Below are 21,372 nucleotides of genomic sequence, written 5' to 3'. Positions count from 1 at the left end.
AATGAGAGGGAGGAAAAAAAAACCCTCACCTTTTTCCTGCAATGTGCCCTATTCCTTTCAGTTACAGTATGGTTTTGGTATTACTGGAAAGACATGCAGTACTAATACATCACAAATGTGGTTTCCAAGTTGAGAGGGTTATTTAAATAAACCATCTAACGTGTTTCTCACAAGTATGAAACTTCCTTTGGCCAACACTGAAAATGTCCTCGCTGTTTAAGGGAAGCTCTGTACATACACCGAAGGATCAGGGGTTAAATATAAAAGACATTGCCAAGAGATGCTGAGAAAACACGTCATACATTGTGTTACATGTGTGTGTGTTACATAGTAGGTAATTCACTGACTAGGCCAAAAAAAGCCCCGTTTCTATTTAGTCCCACTAAAAAGTGTAGTACTAGCAAAGGAACAATTCATTTTTCTGTTTTATTACAGTTAATTTTAAATAAAAATTAAAAACAACTTTTCCCCCTTCTCAGAAACCTTGTCTTGTTGAGCATGATTGTTTTTAATTCTTCTGTAGCGTGTTCACATAAGTGTCTCATAACAATAACTATTCAGAGGTACTTCACTCTTCCCTTTGTAAAAGCATTGCAGTGTCTAATGTCATGTTAAAAAAAGAAAGTCTGTAAGAGTCACTGCCTTTTCTCCAATATTATGAACGTTATCATTTGCAAATTGGTCTGATAAAACTCATTTAAGAATACAATGTGGAACAGTAGAAGATGTAAATACTGTTTCAGTGAGTCAAAAATATACACACTTCAAACATATAGTTACAGCATATCTCCCAATTAAAAACCACACTTTTTAATTCCCATTTTGAAAAACCTAAGGCTAAATTTTCATTGCACTAGCACAGGACTACAAAGTGCAGCATATATCATCAGGTTACCTACACTACCACATTATTATTTTTTTTTGCCTCAGTCATCAAAAAAGTATGGAAGTCAGCTGAAACTCCTTGCTCATGATTGTTCCAATGAGCTTCCAGGAGAGGAAGGGGGTCATACCTGGACCCTAAAGAAAAGGTGGACACTCTGAAACAGCACAACATATGATACCTTTAAAAAAGTTGAAGTTATTGCCAAAACAAGTCCCCACCTTTGCTTTGCTGTGTACCAAGCTGGTATTTGGCCCAGGTAGATACCAGTTTATCAAAATGGATTCGTCTTCCCGCTCTCACAGTGATGACAACTCATTAAAGGAAAGAGTCACCAACTATTACACAGACATTCACAGCTTTACGCAGCATGGGAGTTGCTCATCCTTAAACAATGTCGTCTTTTTGGCTGCCAACTCAGTTTCAAGCAACAAACCTTTCTTGTTGGTCCCAATGACGTGTTATTTTCTCATTCTAATTTGTCTGTTTAAAATATTTAGGAGTGCTCATATGAAAGTGATGAATATGCTCATAATTATGTCCATCTTTATAAGATCCAAACCTAAGAAAAATATTCAATAAAGCAAAACCATTACAACATGATTTAACCCATGCAATTAAATCATACACTTACCACAGTATCATTAACACTTCTTCTGAATGTTCTGGGTAGTTTATTTCAGAAACACAACCCTACTTAGATATGAATCACAATCTATGTACACTACCTAACTAGAGGTCTTTGAGTATAATGGAGACGTTTAATTACACTCATTGGATTAATGCCATAGGCACTCTGTAAATGGAACTCCAGCTGACGAAGGTGAGCAGAGCATTTATCTAATAAAATCCTATGCTCTTAAGTTTTTTCTGCCGACTTCAGTGGAGACAGAATTTAAGCCCCCGTAGTTTTAAATACTCAACCCTATTGTTAACATTGCACATCTTTCTTCTGAAAATTATGGTGAAAATGGTAATTTTTCATGCCATATTTAAATCTAAAAAGTTTTGACTACTCACTATTATGGTCAACAGATTTGCAAAAGTAAAATATAGTACTTATTCAAAATATTTGTGCCAAATAGCATTTAAAAGCAGTGCCATTGCACTTCAAAGGAACTGTAGTTAATTGGAAAAACACACTTATTCCTAAAGGGTATAATTTTTTTTCTGCTTAAAGGCAGACGTAAAAGAAATTAGGACAAGAAAAATATCCTTTGCTGAAATCAGCTGAGAAAAATCTGAAGTGAATGCTAACTTTAGGCAAGTTTCATCATGTGGAAAAGACTGAGCAAGCTCCTGCTTAGACAGGAAGCCAGTGACTGAATGGTAAATAAAAAGTGAGTAAGCTCAACTGTCAGGTGTATATAAGAAATGAATATATTCTGTATTATGGCAGTCAGAAGTAGTAAATACAGCATTGCTGGAAATTGGCTGCAGCAACATCTATCTCAAACTTCATGACTCTTCCACTGATACTCAGCATAGAATAAGTACCTTTCTCCATATTTCTCTTCCTTATGCAATGCCAGTGGGAAAGTGACAGCATTCTAGAAATAAATAACTTTTTATGTAAAAATCTAGCCCTTTTTTCTTCTTGACATATGTAACATACTGCCTCAGGCATTCTCCGTAATTTTTGCTCCAGTTATATAGTAAGTTTTAAAATGCTTAGGCAAAGAGTATTTAATGTATATATTGTATCTTGTGTTCCAAGTAACAGTGTATTAAGACCCCGATCCTCAAAAGTGCTGAGAAACGTGGGAGCTCTCTCATCATCTTTAAAATGAGTCACTACAGCACTTGGCAAACATCCCTATCAAACAATCTCAGAAATTAATCACCTGGGTGAAATACGCATTATCTTCAATTTATGCTACAACACAGCGGACTGATTTTCCCAAGGCACATGCCAAGTTGGTAGAAAAACTGGAATTACAAATCAGAAGTTCTTGACTCCTAATCTTTTGCTCACTTTGGTACTGACCAGTGCACTTTAAGAACAATTTTGTTCTGAGACTTCTCTTTTACCAGATGTCACATACATCATCCCTTAATTTCTTACGAGACACACTGACCTGGGATTGAAATGGATGTCCTCAGGAACTTGGCTGGGATCAGTGACAATTCTGTCATTGTCAACATAGCTATCCAAGTGATCGGGGATCCTAAATTTGGCCATCTGGACTTCTGAATCACTTAAACCAGCATGAGATATGCGGGCATAGCCCAACCTATCAGATACAAGAAGAGTTAGTTTGAAGAAATAGCTCAAGGCAATTTCATGACATTCTTAATTCATGTCTCTTTTTTCCAAGAGTTATTATTTAGCCTATCAACATAACTTTCCATTTTTGTGAATCTTGCCTTCAAAAAACTAAAAGCGCTGTATAAACACAAGCGTCATAACACAATGTCAAAAACAGAAAAACAGAGAAAGCATAAGTGTTTGACAACAAAAATAAGTTCTAGATCTAGAAACTTATTTTTAAAATTACAGTTTTAGAATATGCATACTGGTATAAACTCGCCAACGTTTTTCACTGAAGAGATTTTGAAATTCAAGAAAGGAACTGAAGCATCAATGGAATGAGTAATGAGAAAAATTAGATTGCAAATGGGGGTTTTGTTGCCTTTCCCCCCCACACTTAGTACTGTTACTTAAGACAGCTATGTAATTTAATGGTTTTACTCCTGTGAACACTGCAGAATTGCAGTTTATTCAGCATAAGTTGAATTCCATTCTGGTACATACATCACCAAGGGAATGATTTACAAGCAACTTGGTATTAAAAAGATATGGAATGCATAGGTCCCAGCAGAGGAAATCGCTTCAATATAGGCTTATGCAGTTAAAGTTTCCACTAAATCCAGCATAAAGCTTCGCTGGATTAGATCAGCATTTTGCTTCAACAAACCCTACAATCATAGTCCAAAATTTGTATCTTCTGTGTTACACACAAATTAGGGCTTAGCCTTCACATTTTAGAATGAAACTGCAAAGCCAGATATTTGGAAAAAAGTAGTTTTATGTTACTAAAGCAGATTAGATCTGAAGGCTTTTGACACAGAAGGATGAAACCTGTAATACCATCTTTGTAAATTATATTCAGAAATACACCAATTCATCCCGAGATTGATGTTTCACATTACTTCATTATATATCTAACTGTCTATACACAATTGTTTAGGGATATAAGACTCTTCCACAATTACCTACAGAAGGGTGTAAAACTGATCGTCATAAAGATATTTAAAATCAATGAATAAATGATCCACTTTAACACACCTTATTACTCCGCGATACATAATATAGCTACACCATCTGTCATGATCTGTACTGTCAATATCCTACAAGTGGAAGGAAAAAATAAAAAGTCAAACAAATAAGGCAAGCTTTCCTTATGCATAGGCTTTAAATCAGTAACAGAACCAACGTGTAAATCTGCTGCAGAAAAATGTTTTGCCTAGAACATTGTAATAATTTACAAAGGAAAAAAACAACACTGTTAGACAAATCAGACAACTTTTGACATCTGACAGAAAACCAAACTGCAGAACTCAGTTTTAATACAAAAGAATCATAGAATTAGAGGCTGGAAGGGATGCCTGGAGGACACTTGTTCCCAATCCCATGCTCCAAGTAACTTCAAGCAGGTTGCAACCAACTTTTTAATATCTCCAAGGATGGAGGTTTCACAGCTTCTCTGGGCCCCTGTTCTAGAGCTTGATAACCCTAACTGTGATTCTATTTTTTTTTTTCTTCTGTTATCTAATTGACATTTCCCTTGTGGCAACCTCTGTCCATCGCCTCTTGTCCTTTCACTATTTAACTGCACCTTCTCTATAACATGTCAGCCAGTTGAAGACTATTTAAAAATGTGTATGTATTTTCTTATATGTCTAAGTTACCAATTTGAAATATTAAGCCGAATGCTGCAAATGTATATTATCTCTAACTGCTAAAAGAAGCATTACATAAAAGTAAAACATACAAGTTTTGCATTACCTGCACGTTTCCATTTTTTATTAATTCAGTATAATCTCTGGATCCAGGAGCTGAAGTGATGTATCCTAGAAATACCACTTGCTTAGAGCTAGTCTTCAATAGGTTTGAAACAGCTATAGCCTGGAGTTTTCTGTCCAAGTCCTCTCTGAAAGAAATGGAAAAGACTTTAACCTATATAGATTTTAGCTCAGAATCTTTGTGCTATAACATAGCAAACCACAAACGAATCTGACATCTTTTTTATTGCTCAGTATTTAGAGAGTATGAAAGTTTATACAAAGCTCAAAGATTCAAAATGTTCACTATGTTCAATGATATCCACATGGTTGTGGTAGATGTAATTAGGGTTCTCTTTCTAACCATTATAGGAACAACTTTTTCTATTACTGTTTTGTTTTTAATACTGATCTCATCACTAAGAAATGTGAATATAAGTGCTTTGGTTATCTGAGGCTTTGTCTCAGCCTGCACTTGAAATTTAATTGTGCATAACAAAGAGCTCACATGCTAACAAAACTTTTATGATAGACCAATCGTGGTAAATATAGTCTTAAAGTCTGGGTCACATAATTTATGAAATAGAACTTAAGAGCTAAGTCATCCCGTTAACACTACTTATTGACATTTGGCAGGTATTCTGCATCTCTTGAACAAGACTTACACAACAGTTCCAACATGACCAGAAGTGATAGCATAAGTGGAGCCTGGTAAAATACTGTATGGGATCCCAATCCCTGTCCTTGGATTTGTCATAACATAATGTAAAGGCAGTTCTCTTTCTACAGTTCTTCATGTTAATAACTTTAAACAGTTGTGCAAAGTATGTTCTCTTCTATATTTTGGTAGACTGGGCTAAATACAATTGAGACAGGGAGCTGACTGTGGAATCTGTAACCCCAAAAGACGACAAGAATTTAAATGCTGCGATGCTTTCTAAATAGCAGTACTTCTGACCAAAGCAAATGCATTAGGGAGAAAGAGCACACAGACAGGAGACAAAAACCCCCAACCATTTAAAGAGAAGCCAGCTCAGATAGCTGCTCTTTCCAGAATTACACCTCTACATAAGATAGGTTCTTTTAAATGACACAGGCATTGTTGTATTCCCACATTTAAAAAACAGTCTTTAAACAAAATCCCTAGTTATCCAGTATTCTATAGTTTATGTCATCCTAAGCAGCAGATGAAAAAAGATGAATAACAAGCAGTTGTGCGTGCCATTTAATTATAAATTCATTCACCTCAAAACACAATACAATTTGCACTTGTTCTCCATGTGTCTCTTCCTATTTTCTCCTTCATCTTTATCTCATCTCTCTGTGAGGGGGGAATACAGTGCTATTTTCTTCTACTTGGTCAAACAGTTTCTCAGAGAGGCAAGTCTAATCATCCGTGTGAGGCACAAAACGAAGTTCCTTTCTAGAGTTCAAATTGGGAGTGGTTTCTGACAACTGAATGTGTTCAGTAAAAGGGACATCTATAAACAATTTGCATGCTTGGAGCACAGCTTCTACCCAGGGGAAGAAAATGGGGAAGCTCAGTATGGGATAATGAGAATTCCTACTGCTTTCTGAGCAGCTTGTTTGTGTATTATATTCTGCACCCAATCGATAAATTTGCCTCTCCATGAATTACAATAAATATTTTTAAAAGTTCAAGTCTTACTGCGTAACCACAAACATACTAGATATTGCATCAAATAAAACAGAAAATACAGCTACATGAAGCATCATAAAACTGTACCTTATTAATATTCATTACACAAAAGTAATCAAGACATTGTTTTAAAGTAAGGAACTGAAAGATATACCTTAATCTTTCCCATCACATATTTCAGTTGCTGGTATAATTCTTCCTTAGAATATCAGATTTGATATTTACACTTTCATATAGTCAGAAAGACACTGAATGGGTATTTTTGTTGCTGTTTCAATACCGTCTTGGAGGTTTCAGAAATGTTCCTTTTTTTTTTTAATAAACACGGAATATAATAGATCTATTCCATATGGAGAAAGTCAGAAGGATGATATCCTACACTGAGGTGTACCTGTAGCCCTATTACTTCTTGTGGTTTTGCAGATTTGTGGGTTTACTATATATGTCTAGTAAATCAGATATTAGGTTCAGATGAGTTTTGCATGACACATTTGTCCCTTTTAAAAAACGCTTCAAAATTTTAAACCAGTAGCTATGTCATAGTATTTCCTCCAGTGTGCCTTGTTAGAACCAGTATTACAGCAGCACATTTTAAAAGGTACAAAAGAAGTCCCAGAAGGTCACAAATTGCAAGTATTTTACATGGCTTTGCACTACATATGTAACAATAAATAAAATACACACTCTTCATTTCCAAAGTGGGCGACAACAAAATCAACCAGTTTCCCTGTGAAGTTGACAGTCATGGAGATGGCAGGTGCAATCTCTCCCTCTGGAGACGGAAGGAGGTGATGGGTAGATTTTACAATCGGATACCTTGACAGCGCCATAATCCTACATGAGAAGAGGGAAACAGTTACATTTTGTAGTTCACAGGCCTCACAACTGTGAACTAAGCAGATAAACGTGACCAGAAGACTAATGGTCACTGAACTCAAACCATCAGACCAGAACACAAACCATTTCTAGCGGATTTTTCTGAATTTAGAAGGTTTTCCTTTAGAATATTACTTAAGTACATGTCTGAAAATGAATTATCAAATTCATTCCTACACTAAGAAATACCATTCCATATATATGAATTCTTACACTGAGCCTTTCAAAATCTGCATCCTCAGACAAGACAGAATTTTACAATACCATTAATTAAAATGTATTTTATTAGAAGTAGAAGCAGGTAGAAATACATTTTTAAAGTTGCAGATTTCTCATTCTCTCAGCTTGTGTTTGGAATCAACCTTAAAACCATTTTGCATCAGGTTTTTCAAAATGTTTCATGAAGATAATTTCTGATAACGACTTTTCTGCCACATTCTGCATCACTTAAAGACACGGGCTCTGGAAAAGGAATGTTACTAAATTCCCCTCACATATCCCAAACATTAAATAGCTGTTGCAACATCACTAGGAAGTTCCATCTGCCACAGAGATCTGCATATCCCCCTGAAAAAAAAGCCACTATTTTCCAGAGGACAAAGATATTCAAAGACAAGCAACTAGTAGTTGGTCAAGCATTAAAATAAAATCAGACACAAAAAAATCTGGTAAAATAGACATGTATCTTTCTATGCTCATTTCCCGCTACAGGGCTCAAGCTGGCTTTAATGAATTCAAAATTTCTAATAACTCCAGGTGCTCTTACATTTCCCAACTTCTATCACAATTTTAAGACTGAAATCTAAAGTTCTCATAGCCCAAAACAAAACAATGAGAAAAGTGAAATCAGATATAGTACTTAGAATGCCAAATTTCCAAATCTGTAGATTAAGGGGCAGGATGCCATTCTCTGCATCACCAAGGCCAAAGTAGTTTACAGGGGCAGGCACCAAAACCTGATTAGTTTTAACAACGAGAAAACTTCATCTGCATTGCACTGTAATGCTAGGCAACCAAAGCATGTTCTTAAAGACAAGCTCCAACAAGTGATTACAGTGATTGTTATTCCAACTATTCTTTGCCCATGTTCTAATGGAGTTAGTATTGGACAGTGTATTTACACTTACTTACTGTAACTGTGCGTGTAAAGATGACTCACCCCCAAGTGTGATCTCTTGTGCTTGGACCAAAGTCTGTGTAAAATCCTAGTCTTTCTCCTAGCCACATTGTTGGATCATTGTTCCCAATGAACGGTTTAGAAGCATCACTCTCTATAATAGTGATAAAATCTGCACCTAAAACGGGCAAGAAAAAAGAAAATCCTTCCAAGTTTATAACTGTGACCTATAAATGTGATTTATAAATGGCTACATAATGTCATCATTTCTCTCTTGATTACACAGGGATGGACACAACCCCTTCAGGAGTCAATCAGCGCAAATCTTATGCTGGCAACAGTCATGCCCAAACTTTCAGTCATTGTAGGCTACACAGCCTCTGATGGAGAGATACTCAGGGTCTGGGTGCCATGGCTCCTCCCTGGTACATAACCAGACACACGAGACTGCACAGCACAGCTGGCCTGCACATACCTAGAGTAGACCATTTCAAAACCATTAGACATAACGTGCATACACAGATTAACAACCAATGGCGAGTCTACTGCTTTCAACTTGATCAACAAGCACTATGCAGCACATCTGCGTTTACCTTCATCTACCAAATATTATTCTGCTCCAAAGGGTCCTGTGCAAGAGGAAGCAGGCTGCTGCTGCCAAAACAATTAATCACCCCATAGCAAGCTAGTGTCAGCCTCCAGGCATGATAACAGGAGGGTTCCCAGCTCTACTGAATTGTTGGCCATCCTCAGCCACCTCACTTTCTCAGGGCACTGTGGTCCCTCCCTGTTTACATGCTGAGGTGTGGTTTTGTCAGGGGAACATGCCAGGTTCCCCTGTATTTTAGCTGCAGTATACAGAAGAGCTATGCGGTCCCTGAAGGAACTGGCAGCTAAGAAAGACTTGCCCATGCCTGAAGGAAGGTGGGAGTCTGCAAGCCGGCCACAGGCTGGCTGAACCATCCAGGCTTAGCTTGAGCAGCAAGGCAGTACGGCTGCAGCAGCAAGAAGTGCTCCCTTCTCACCGTGGTTATGCCCCCCTTGGAGTGCTCTCCGACTCTGGAAGACAGATCGAGTCACAGCTTCATCTGCAAGCCCTTCTATAAGGAATTAAGACTGCTCCATTCAGCACCACTGTTACCACAAGATTTTTTGCTTTTCAAATGTCTTATTTAGCAGTATGAAAGCCACGTTAGCAGGGAGTTAGAGTACTTTTAAGGGGATTCCCTTCTACATCATTAGCATACGTGCTGGCCACAGAAACAATAACTGAAACCATTGAGACGGGTTGATGTTTCCCTTCAGGGCACACAGGAGTTACAGTCACAAAAGCCATTACATGTTGCATCTTCACTATTCCAACTGAGAGAAGATGAGCCCAAGGCACGCACACCACCACACCTTTAAAGATAACCCCTACACTGAAGAAGTTAGCCACTCTTTTTTCTATCGCTCTCACTTTAGCAAACAAATAGTTTAAGAATCTCCAGCTTAACTCTGAATGCCTTAATGCATTTCCTGGAAATGTTAATGTGGTATTTTATATAATATACATGTAACATAAAACTCCAGAATACTGTTTCCAGCAATCAGGAATTAAGATTTATTCATTTATGTTTTAGAATTTCCTGCCTTTTGACTTAGCAATTGCTTCTTTTAGAAGCGATACCATAAAGAAATGCTCAACGGACATAACCAGGTAATCACTTTTTCTAATATTCATTAATTTAAACTACAGATACCAGAAATAAATGCATTCATTACAGTTCATAAATAAATATGCAAAGATTAAGTAAGTACCCAGACATAAGCCATGAGCTATGGAATCACATATGTACAAGAATGCCCCAACTTTCTATTCATCAAATGTGTAGTGAGACAGCCTACAGAGCTCAGCCCTCTGAACCTTTGGTCATGGGACAATGGAGTGAGTGATGGATGAACCAGCCTGTTCCCTCTTAATTAACTCCTGGGCATCTCTGCCACAAAATCAAGGCTTGCACAGCAGCACCTGTGCCAGCACCTTCCCACTGCTTGGGTCTGTCAAGCCCAAGCTGCTCAGCAAAGCCATGTGGTGCATTCACACCATAAGAGGAGAGGAGGACATCAAGTGCTGGAATGGCAGCATGGATGCTTCCTTGTCTCCTCAGCTGCTTTAAATCCTAAAGCAGCGGCGCCCAGTCTTCCCTATCTCATGGGTATCACAGAAAACAACACTTACAAGCACCACTGGTCAATTCCTTTCAATGCACCCTGCAGCAGCACTAATCTTTGGTCCAAATTCTTCATTTCCTATAGGTAATTTTCCAACCAAAATCCTGTCCGTGAGCAACAGGTCAGACACCCTTCTTTACAGTAAAAACATGACAACTCAACCAAGCTACAATCACTGTTTTTCTTTTATAAATTGCTCGGTCTCAGTGATGGAAACGGACTGGTCTGTTTCTCCTCTGTACATCTTGTTTAGGGCATTTTAATTTCAGACGTTTTAGGAATTATATAACGCTAGTTTTAGTTTACATCTAAAAACACAGAGAAGTTATAAAACAGTAAATTTGATCTAAAGGGATATTTATTATTTTATTCATGCAAATAATTTGTCTATAGAGAAGTAACTCATCATCAGTATGAGAAAAAAATCCAAATAAGAAGCGAAGTGTTTCCTCCAACCAGAAATCTCTTTAAAATACATTAAAAAAATTGTCACCTCTGCAAATGGATTTTTAACTGAAGTGATTGTATTGGAACACTTCACAAATTCAGGAAAAAGCCACTAGACACAGGTGCTTGTGTTAATGCAAGAATGGACTCAGTTATCTATCTGTCTATTCAGATGAACCCTCTCAAATATAAATGAAGTAGAAAAAAATGTTACCTGTCTGATTAAGCAAATTAGCTGATCCTTCCAAATTAGACCATCCTTCATTGTCATATCCAAATCTAAAAGGCCAGATCATAGCAGAGAAGTCTCTTTTTGGAACCTCAAAAAAATAAATGTAAAAAAAGTCAAGTACAGTTTGACTTTTATATATTATAGCTTTGCAGTCAACAACATCAGCTACATGGTGCCATAAAAGACAAGGAAGAAGAGATGTTTTAACCAATATATTTTCCTAATAAATCTGTCAGGATTACAAAAGACTTTAGCTATTCTTGAGAAAAATCTGCTGTTAACAAGAGGAGAAAAGCCATCATAGTTAAAATGAATTTGTAAAAGTAAATAAATGAACATGAAAGAGATTACAAATTTTTTCATCTTTCTGAGAGGAACTACCCACTTTTTTCCACACTATAAGGTACTACAAAACCTTGCTGAGGTCTAAAAAGAAAGCCAGCCATATATGTCTGTGTGTATGTGTGAATACACACATGCGTGCAGGCGTGTACACAAACACACACAATTTCTACTTAGCTGTCATCACCTCTTCTGCATCTTTTCCTGCATTTGTCATCAGTGATTTCTCTAACAAAAAAATTACCAACAAGAATACATGTCAAGAGCAAGTTTCAGAAGACTATTTCTGAACTGCCACCAAAAAAGAAAAGTCTGATTCATAAGTGCACAACATCCCGGTCTCCAAGCTGATAAAATATGGGTTTGATGGACTGACAATTCAGTGGATAAAGAACTGGCTTGACGGCCGCACCTAAAGAGTTGGCTGTCAATGGATCCATGTCCAAGCAGAGGCCAGTGACAAGTGGAGTCCCTCACGGATCAGTACTGGGACTGGTCTTGTTTAACATCTTCGTCAGCAACATGGACAGTGGCATAGAGTGCACCCTCAGCCAGTTTGCCGACAACACCAAGCTGTGTGGGGCAGCTGACACACTGGAGGGAAGGGATGCCATCCAGAGGGACCTTGACAGACTGGAGAGGTGGGCCCATGCCAACCTCATGAAGTTCAACAAGACCAAGTGCAAGGTCCTCCATCTGGGTCAGGGCAACCCCAAGCACCGATATAGGCTGGGCAGTGACTGGCTTGAGAGCAGCCCTGAAGACAAGGACTTGGGGGTACTTGTAGATGAGAGGCTCAACATGAGCCATCAGTGTGCACTAGCGGCCCAGAAGGCCAATTGTATCCTGGGCTGCATCAGGAAAATCATGGCCAGCAGGTCAAGGGAGGTGATTCTCCCCCTCTACTCCACTCTCGTGAGACCCCACCTGGAGTACTGCGTCCAATTCTGGAGCCCCTACTACAAGAAAGATATGGACGTGCTGGAACGTGTCCAGAGAAGGGCCATGAGGATGATCAGAGGGCTGGAGCACCTCTCCTATTATGAGGACAGACTGAGGGAGTTGGGGTTGTTCAGTCTGGAGAAAAGAAGGCTCCGAGGAGACCTTATAGTGGCCTACCAGTATCTTAAGGGGGCCTACAAGAAAGATGGTGAGGGACTTTTTAGGATGTCGGGTAATGGTAGGACTAGAGGGAATGGATTAAAACTAGAGATGGGTCGATTCAGACTGGAAGTTAGGGAGAAGTTCTTCACCATGAGGGTGGTGAGACACTGGCACAGGTTGCCCAGAGAGGTGGTGGAAGCCCCATCCCTGGAAGTTTTTAAGGCCAGGCTGGATGGGGCTCTGAGCAACCTGATCTAGTGGGGGATGTCCCTGCCCATGGCAGGGGGGTTGGAACTAGATGATCTTTAAGGTCCCTTCCAACCCTAACAATTCTATGATTCTATGAAAAATTCAATTTTATATTAGTAATCAATTAAATCATAGAATGGAAACATGTTAATTTATATCTGATCAAAACAGCTCTGATTTTGAATTAAAATTACTAAATAGGCAAGCAACATACTCAGACAACTTGTAAGCAGTCTAAATGCTAAACTTCGGGAGCATTAAGCATCTTAATTGTTCCTATCATTGCAATACTTAATTTTTTGCCAGATAGAAAACTGGCATCTTCTAATTTTTATCCAATTTCCATAAATAGTCTAAGTCTAACGCAAGACAACCAACTTTTCAGAGAGATTCAATTCAGAGTTATGCATATAAATATAGAAGCATAGAATTCCTTCAGCTGGAAGGAGCCTCAGGAGGTTACCTGTTCAAGAGGTTACCTGTTCAAGCTTCCCTAATATAAGATCAGGCTGCTAACAGCATTGTCCAGTCAAGTTTTGAATACAATTCAAATAAACTCACTTATAAAAGTAACATTCAAATTGAATATATGAAACAAGCATCTCTCAGTTTTTCAGAATTTTTTTTTCTTTTGTAGCAGCACTGTAAATATCCAAAGACCCAGACACTTCCGATATTCAACATGAATTTACAAATTAAACTTTTTGCATCTTCATTTCTGCATTAGTTTTGCTGAATACTTGGATGTTGGTACAAAGATTTCTTCAGCACCAACCAACACATCTAAGACATCACACACGCATTTTACTGTATATTTGAAAGTTACAGTTTTCACAAACGCACTACTCACCCCTTGGCCCAACTTCTTCTGGTAGGTTTTATAACGTAGACTCAATCCTAGCAAACCAACACCAACAAACAGCCACAATACTTGAAACAGAAACACACAGAAAAGTTGTTTTTAAAGCAAGAGAAAATAATGTTGTTGTTGTTGCAGTTAAACAGAACTGGTACACTGTCATTCTAAGATGTGGTATTCATAGAATGGGAAATGTATACATCTAAATTTCCACATATGCCAGTGATAACACCATTCCTAAGTAGTGTACTTAAGAGCATCTACATGCGTGCAGAATACCTATATGTGTGCAGATACACTTAGATTCTCCAAAACACAACAGGCTGAGCAGATACAATACACCAAAACTCATTGGAATATTTATGTAAAAATGATACCTACCGAAGAATTCACTACAGGAGATGAGCAAGAGCATCATGTAAGCCTTCTAGTGTTTTTCCTCTCTGTGTTCCAGGTATGCATTTGCGGCGTACATTTTTTATTTTGTCATAGTACAATGTGTGGCAGAAAATTTAGTTTACTTCGCAAGCCCTTAGGTGTCAGAAAGATGTGATCCCTGCCAGACCTCCAGAGCAGTCCTTTCATACATTCTTGGAAAGGCACTGTGGCTTCACAGAATGCAAATTCAGAGCTTTCCTATTCTCCTGTAGCCTTCCAAATAACGGCAACAGACACTTAAGAGCTCTCAGGGTTTGGCACATGGCCATTTGATGACCAAAACCCTCTGCAGTTATTTCATTTACACAGTGGCATATGCTATCTACAATGATTTCAGTAACTCCAGTTTATTTTTTCATCAGATCTTTCATAGATATGTAATTATTTTTATGCAAGTTTTCTGGAACAATTTTGTGTGAAATTTATTTAAATTTTACTATGTGTGATGTCAGAAGAAAAGACATGCTGTTTACCTTAGTAGATGTCAAGCAAGCAATTTCATACTCTGCAAAATGCAAAGGTGCTTAAAGGGGAAGCTGAGAAACAATACAAGTTTGGGCATGATGAGTAAGTACAAGAGTTACTGTTGTAACACCACAAAATTAGTTGAGCAAGGGCTGTGCTTTGTCACTGACAGTATTTTGAAGTATTTACTCACTTTTGTGAAATGTTTTTGAGTAGTAATACTCAAACCAGCATTGCTCATGTTGCCTCCAACAGACAAACTCTCAGGAACCACAGACTTCTGGCCTCTGAGTATATAGGCTAAAGACCTTCATGAAGATTTCAGAATCAGCCCTGAAAAGTGGTGAAGCACTATTGTTTCCGCTTTACAGATGAGGCAAAATGAGGTATGCAAATGATAAGTGATTTGATCCAAAGTCACAGAGCTAAAAAAGATGCAGGGATTTGAACCTTCAGCATCCTGATCTCTGTAGGGTCAGCATGCCCTAACGCCTCACAATTTTTTCCTCTACCAAACTTCGCTATAGTGACAGACTTTTTCCTTAGAAAACATAAACTAACGATGAAAACAGATCTGAAGCTCAAATAATTGTGGAGAAATACTTGAAAACATCATTTGGATGGATTATGTATTCCAGAGATTTAAAAGCCAAAAAGCGGTAAAACCTCAAACGTTTTGTCTTCAAAACCCAAGGAAAAAAGCAGACCTCATACCTATCATCTGGGAAAGCTGGGATCTCTAGGCATAGTCCACAGGCAGATGACAAAAAGGTTTCCTGAGGACAGGTCTGGTCTGAACGTGCAGCAGGGTGTCATAATTTTGTAGTGATGTCAGCCACAACAGGCTCTGCAGGACTGCCTCCTCATGCAGGAGGGGTGTCACATTATATGTGGGCCAGCTGAGTCCCACCTCACTGCCAGCCAGCTCACACACCCCTATAAAGGGTGTCACACTGAACTGCTTCAAAAATCAACAAATCGGATGGGCTGAAAAATCATTCATATTTTTGTTGTATACACATGTAATAAATCCCAAGATCCAGCGAGGCCGCCTCCTCAACTGCCAAAATGAAATCACAAATGATGCCAAATCCATTTTTACATTTTCTTTTTTCCCCCCAGTTCAAATTTTTTGGTCTTCATTTAAGACATTCCATGAGGAATAGCCTCTCTCTTAACTGTAATCATAGTGAATCAGCTCCTCAGTTAGTATATGTCATCATTAAAACTGGAACTAGGGTAATACCAACTACAAGTCTAGCTATAAAATTAGCACCAAAAAGCATTTCTAAAACATCCAAGCAAAACACTCCACTGTGTTACTCTTTTTCCTCAGACATTATTCCTAGAGTCATGGAAAAAAGGAAGTAAAACTATACTTACGTAGTTTAATATAGTTTTTACTCTTTTTGAAAAGTGGCTTTTGGTTGCTTTTCACTTCAAAGATAGAGCTAAGGTCCTTCTTGGGTCCTGTCAGAAAGTCTACGCCAATACATAACATGATAAACCCTGTGAAAATATAAGTCATTACTTTTTTCATAGAGTTTTAACATATTAAACATTGCTCATAAATACACCATTTATAAGCTCCCAGCTGTTGTGTTACATTCAACATTATGGCTCCAACAAAGACAATTCAAAGCACAAACACAGATAAATGCCATACCCAATGTAGTAATGCAGGCAATATGAGATTTATTGATAGAGAAGATCCTACTTCTCATTGTCACAGTATTCACCTCACCTATGCCTGCAGCACTTCAAAAATTTTTCATTTACATTGTTGTACTTGTTGACATAAGCATTGCTTCCAATAAAATTAAACATGCCACTAATGATAAATATTTCAAAAAAATATTTCAAAACAGTAGTATTGCAACAAGAATTCAAAGCTAAAAGATAATTTAAAATGCCACCAAACACCTTGTTTCACAAAAAAATAATGAAGTTTAAAATTACATTGTTTGGGGTGGTTTTGTTTGTTTGTTTGTTTACAAATAAGCTGATGCTAAAATTTAATACACCTGAAACAATCTTATTAAGCCTGCTTTGTTTTGATAACTGCAGAGCAGACCTAATAGTAAAAGTATCCAGCCAAAGACCGCTTCACATTATGAACTCTACTCTGGACTACAGTGAGCTCCAAAATATAGTCCATTTTTGGGTCTTTCAGGCTGAGCAGAAGGGGAGCTACGGACACTAATGCAACTTACAGCTGTTCCAGCTCTTCCCTTGCAACCCAGCAGCCTAAGGATCATGATATTACCTGATAACTTTGTGGTCCCAAGCATCAGGCTGCGCTGGGTGCTAATAGAGCAATCCTCAAAACCTGTCTCATTATTCACTATGGAAACGCAGAGATATTTTAACTCTGATGGTACTATTGGGTCCCACTACTGCACATTTTATCAGGTTTCTTCTGTTAGTGAAACATTTGTTTAAAGCCATGTCTTCCCTTCCTCCATTCATGTACTAATTGGGAGATCAATGAAAACAAAAATATTTTAATCCTTCGATCTGGGCCAAAGTAGTGACTCCTCACCTTTGCGTATCCTAACACCAACTTCCACAGAACCTCGAGTGCACTTAGCCAGCACTCTCAAGCAAACATTGATTTGCAGTACAGTTTCAGGGTATTACGTCAAAAAGACTATCACCCAGTAGATGAAGCGTTTTATCATAATTTAAGGCCCCTATTGACTGCTACAACTCCCAGCTCAGGCCAGTGCTTTCAAAGCTTACTGGAATTAGCCTGGACAAGAACAATTAAGTTACACCTCCCTATTACAGAACCTTAAAATAACAGCTTGATGAAAAAATACATTGTTGATTGTAGATGTCTATTATCTTTGCAAATGAACTGCTCCGTCACCAAGATACAAGCAACACATTTTTATGTAAGAACTACAAAAGCAACTGCTCAATAGTTTGCTCTAAAGCAATGTAAGCAGACTGCAGCAGGTTGGGAGGCCAGTTTAACACAGCAGCATCTTGTATTCTTTTGCTCCAGAGTCAACAGAAGCAGCTGTGCTTCTTAAGAATAGACAACTAAGCACACCTACAGACACATTTTAAAAGGCAGTGAGTGATTTCAGTGCACTAACTGTTGCAATGCACTGTGATGGTATCTTTTCAATAGGTAGTTCAGATTAATAGTACAAGCTCTTTTCTGACCCCTCATGAGCTAAAGGATCTAATTACCTGCAAAGAAAAAGCGGGAACATAATGAATTGGATAAGAGCTCTGCTGGAAAACGAATATGTCCTTAATATCTTTGTGGCGTAGTTAATTAACTAAAGAAGTCATGTTTTATTTCAGAGTGATAGCTGAAGATGAAAATAACCGTTACTCAGTATTTTCTTATTGACCTGACTTGTTACATTAGCTGTAGTGAAAGACCCAAGAAGCTGGGTGTAGTGCAATGATAAAGGGGGCACACACAAAAACCTTCTCAAAGGGAGACTGATTCAAAGCCATTAAAGTTGATGGAAGACCAGGGATCCGATCCCTCAGCATTACGTTACACCACAGTGAAGCAGCACAGAAGTTTTGAATATAATGGTCTTACTTTCATCGTCCCTTTTCCGGGTGCAGTTCCCTACCCAAACTGTGGCAAGAGAAAGGCAGGATATTGGACAGGAGGAGAAAGCAAGAAATAGCACTTGCACCTGAAAGAAACCAGAAGAAAACAAGCAGTTTGCCAGAAAGCCAAGCTGCAAGGGAAGAAGTGCAGCAACAAATACATGATCTCAATGGTATAATCTGCAAATCTTTCATGAGCAATGGGATGGCATCCAAAAGACAGAAACTGGATTCTCAGATGGAATATAAACTCATGTAATGCCATCAGCTGAGACAGGTTCAGTTCACAGTTTTCTATTTACCAAAGAGAAAGTTAGGGCCATCTCTGTGTTACTAACCAGTCATCATGCCAGGTGAATTAGTCACAAGTCTGTATTTCAAAGGAAGTGACAGAGAGGGATTTTATACAACAGCTTTTCTTGTCAAAGCATTACTCAAGAAAGCATTTGACATTCTTCTACCACACGCTTTCTTCATATAACTTCAAAAAAATAAAATTAAATTAACTGAGATAACTGTTTCTACAGACTCCCAAAGTGTTTTCAGAACAAAGACAACTGCAATAAATGTGATGGAACTCTCCTCAAAACAAAACAAACTGAAACCCCGCATGTGATTGCTGTAATATATGAAACACAAATGGAGACTAAGAAACTGGAGTGACAGAAAGTGGTTTCAAAGACATTTACAAAAATCTAAAACTATGGGAGCAACAAGTCAAGCACGGCATTCATTAATCCTTTTCAAACAAAACACAGGATAATGTGTAACATTTTAAAGTGTGCCACATACTTAGCCCCAGACAATGTTTGGCATTGTTTAAATATAATTAGTGAAATATGCTATTGAAACACATTAGCACCTAATAAGAAAATAATTCTGGAGACAAAACTAGAAAGGGCTGGTTTTCTTTCCACCTCTCCACCTTCATCAAGGGATCATTTTGCTAAAACCTTTATATTTGCTCTCCTCAATTCTTCCTCAACAGCAAATCCCTGACAATTTCTTTTCTTCCTCTCCTCTTGACAAGTTTCTTACACTGCAGGCTTATCGACATTCCTCCAAACATGCTGGTGTGTCCACAAAGCATAAGGTACAGCCACGGGGAGACGAAGCTCAGGTCTCAAATGCAGACTAGCTAGATCAGGAGGATGCTGCACTTTGCTCCTCAGATCAGGGCTAAATAATGCACTGAATTATGTTACAGTCCCAGGAACACAGCCTTCATAAACCCCTGAAGTTTCCAAAAACTACACTGTTACCTGAGATACCATACTGCAATCTTGGGTACCTAGCATACAGGTGCATTCACACCCTGGATTGCAGCCATATTGTAGGGTGACTGATTAACAGAACTCTTCCTCAGTTGTGTTTTGAGTTATTAGACTTTTTTTCACTTCATAATTTTCCCTCAACCGAATTTCATTTTCTGCCCACATTTTAAACCATTTCTAACAGTAAAGAAAAAAAGGAATTATTTTTTGCATGTTTCACTAATTTTCTCATAGAAGTTCTTACCCATAGTAAATCAAACAGGAGCTGAGCATTTGGAAAGACTATTTACATACTAAATACATTTTAAACATGTGGGTGAGTCTAAAGAAAGCATATTTGTATTTATTCATAGTCATAAACGTACCTAAAAGAAGATGGGAGCTTTCTCTAGCGTAAATTCCTCCAGGTACAAACTTATAAGCTGTACACCATACACAGAAGAATAATTCAAGAACGTAGGCAAACATGGCTGTAGTCATGGCTTTCCCAGGGTGCAGACAGCTAACAAAGCGTCCAGCCAGTTGAGGCCACATACACATCGTAAAGACAGCAAGAATGTTGCCTGCAACAGCAGCACTCCAGGTGTGTAAATAAAGGAGACCAGCTGAAGATGCCAAACCTGTGAAGGAACAGAAAAGAACAGAGTAAGTCACAGTCAGGCATATTATCTGCCACCTTCTTTTTCACGGGAAAAAAAGAGCACCTGGGAAATATAACTGTGCTTTGCAGCCATGAGAACGGCATCACGAGAAAGACAGGTATTCCCCATAGCCAAACGCAGAGATATCTCGTTATCTTAAAGATTGCCTATTGAACTGAAAACAGTAAAGCAAAAAGACATCAGAGAAACATCATCAAGAGCCAAAACTGAACAGTTTTTCTTACACAGAGCTCTCCCAGAACAAGACGGATGATGCAGTTTTTAAGAGGTTAGCAGGTCTGCCTGTTATGAACCTCCTTTAACAGAACACAGAAAGAATCAAATAGGTTAATGTGAGGAGAAATGATACTTCTCCCTGATCTTCTCTCCCTTTAGGTAACCATATGATGGGAAAGAAAACAAGTATTAATCTTTTACTAACTGCAAGATCCTCGATATACCATACCATCTTTGACTGTGATGGGATTTGATCCCAAACAAAACATTTACAACCACGGAAACTCTCTCTAACCGGAGGACTTCAACTCAAAACTTTATTTTAAGTAAGAAAACATTTACTAACTTTCACATCATGATAGCTGATGTTGGAAAAAAATTTAATATTTTACTCTTATACATTAAGGTTCTGAGAATTTTAGACTACAATGCTTCAATCAGCTAACAAAGCATTCTGTACTTGTTTTAAATTAGCAATGTGTGTACATCAAAAATCAAATGCTCATACTCACATTACAATCTGCACACACATTTCTTAAAACTAACACCTGTACCAAAAGGTAAATTATTTGGGCAACTGATGGGTTAAGCATTGCCAGCTCTCTGCCTTTATTGTGACTTTCCTGATATTTGGTATTTTATTTCGGTTCCTGACTAGAGAAACCCAGTTTGCATTAAATTTCTTGTCTTCGAGGTTGTGGAAAATGACTTCAAAGTGTTGGCTTTTAAGTGCTCCAAAAGAAAAGG

The 21,372-nt window shown here is 38.1% G+C and overlaps 1 protein-coding gene across 1 annotated transcript in view; it reads right to left on the bottom strand.

Moving 5' to 3' along the window:
- Positions 1-1,357: 1,357 nt before the first annotated feature.
- CWH43 (cell wall biogenesis 43 C-terminal homolog) overlaps positions 1,358-21,372 on the bottom strand; it is a 29,142-nt gene continuing 9,127 nt past the window's right edge. Inside the window, exons 7-16 of the mRNA XM_074589267.1 lie at positions 20,113-20,367; positions 16,275-16,400; positions 13,980-14,059; positions 11,417-11,522; positions 8,584-8,719; positions 7,233-7,382; positions 4,893-5,037; positions 4,173-4,234; positions 2,962-3,117; positions 1,358-1,445 (exon numbers count right to left, since the gene is read on the bottom strand). Of these exons, the coding sequence (XP_074445368.1) occupies positions 1,358-1,445; positions 2,962-3,117; positions 4,173-4,234; positions 4,893-5,037; positions 7,233-7,382; positions 8,584-8,719; positions 11,417-11,522; positions 13,980-14,059; positions 16,275-16,400; positions 20,113-20,367 (1,304 nt within the window). The remainder of the gene's footprint in view (positions 1,446-2,961; positions 3,118-4,172; positions 4,235-4,892; positions 5,038-7,232; positions 7,383-8,583; positions 8,720-11,416; positions 11,523-13,979; positions 14,060-16,274; positions 16,401-20,112; positions 20,368-21,372) is intronic.

The sequence above is a fragment of the Larus michahellis genome, chromosome 5, assembly GCF_964199755.1.
Source record: "Larus michahellis chromosome 5, bLarMic1.1, whole genome shotgun sequence".
Taxonomy (NCBI): Eukaryota; Metazoa; Chordata; class Aves; order Charadriiformes; family Laridae; genus Larus; species Larus michahellis.
Note: the sequence above shows the minus strand (reverse complement) of the source record. Positions and strands in the feature narration are given on the sequence as shown.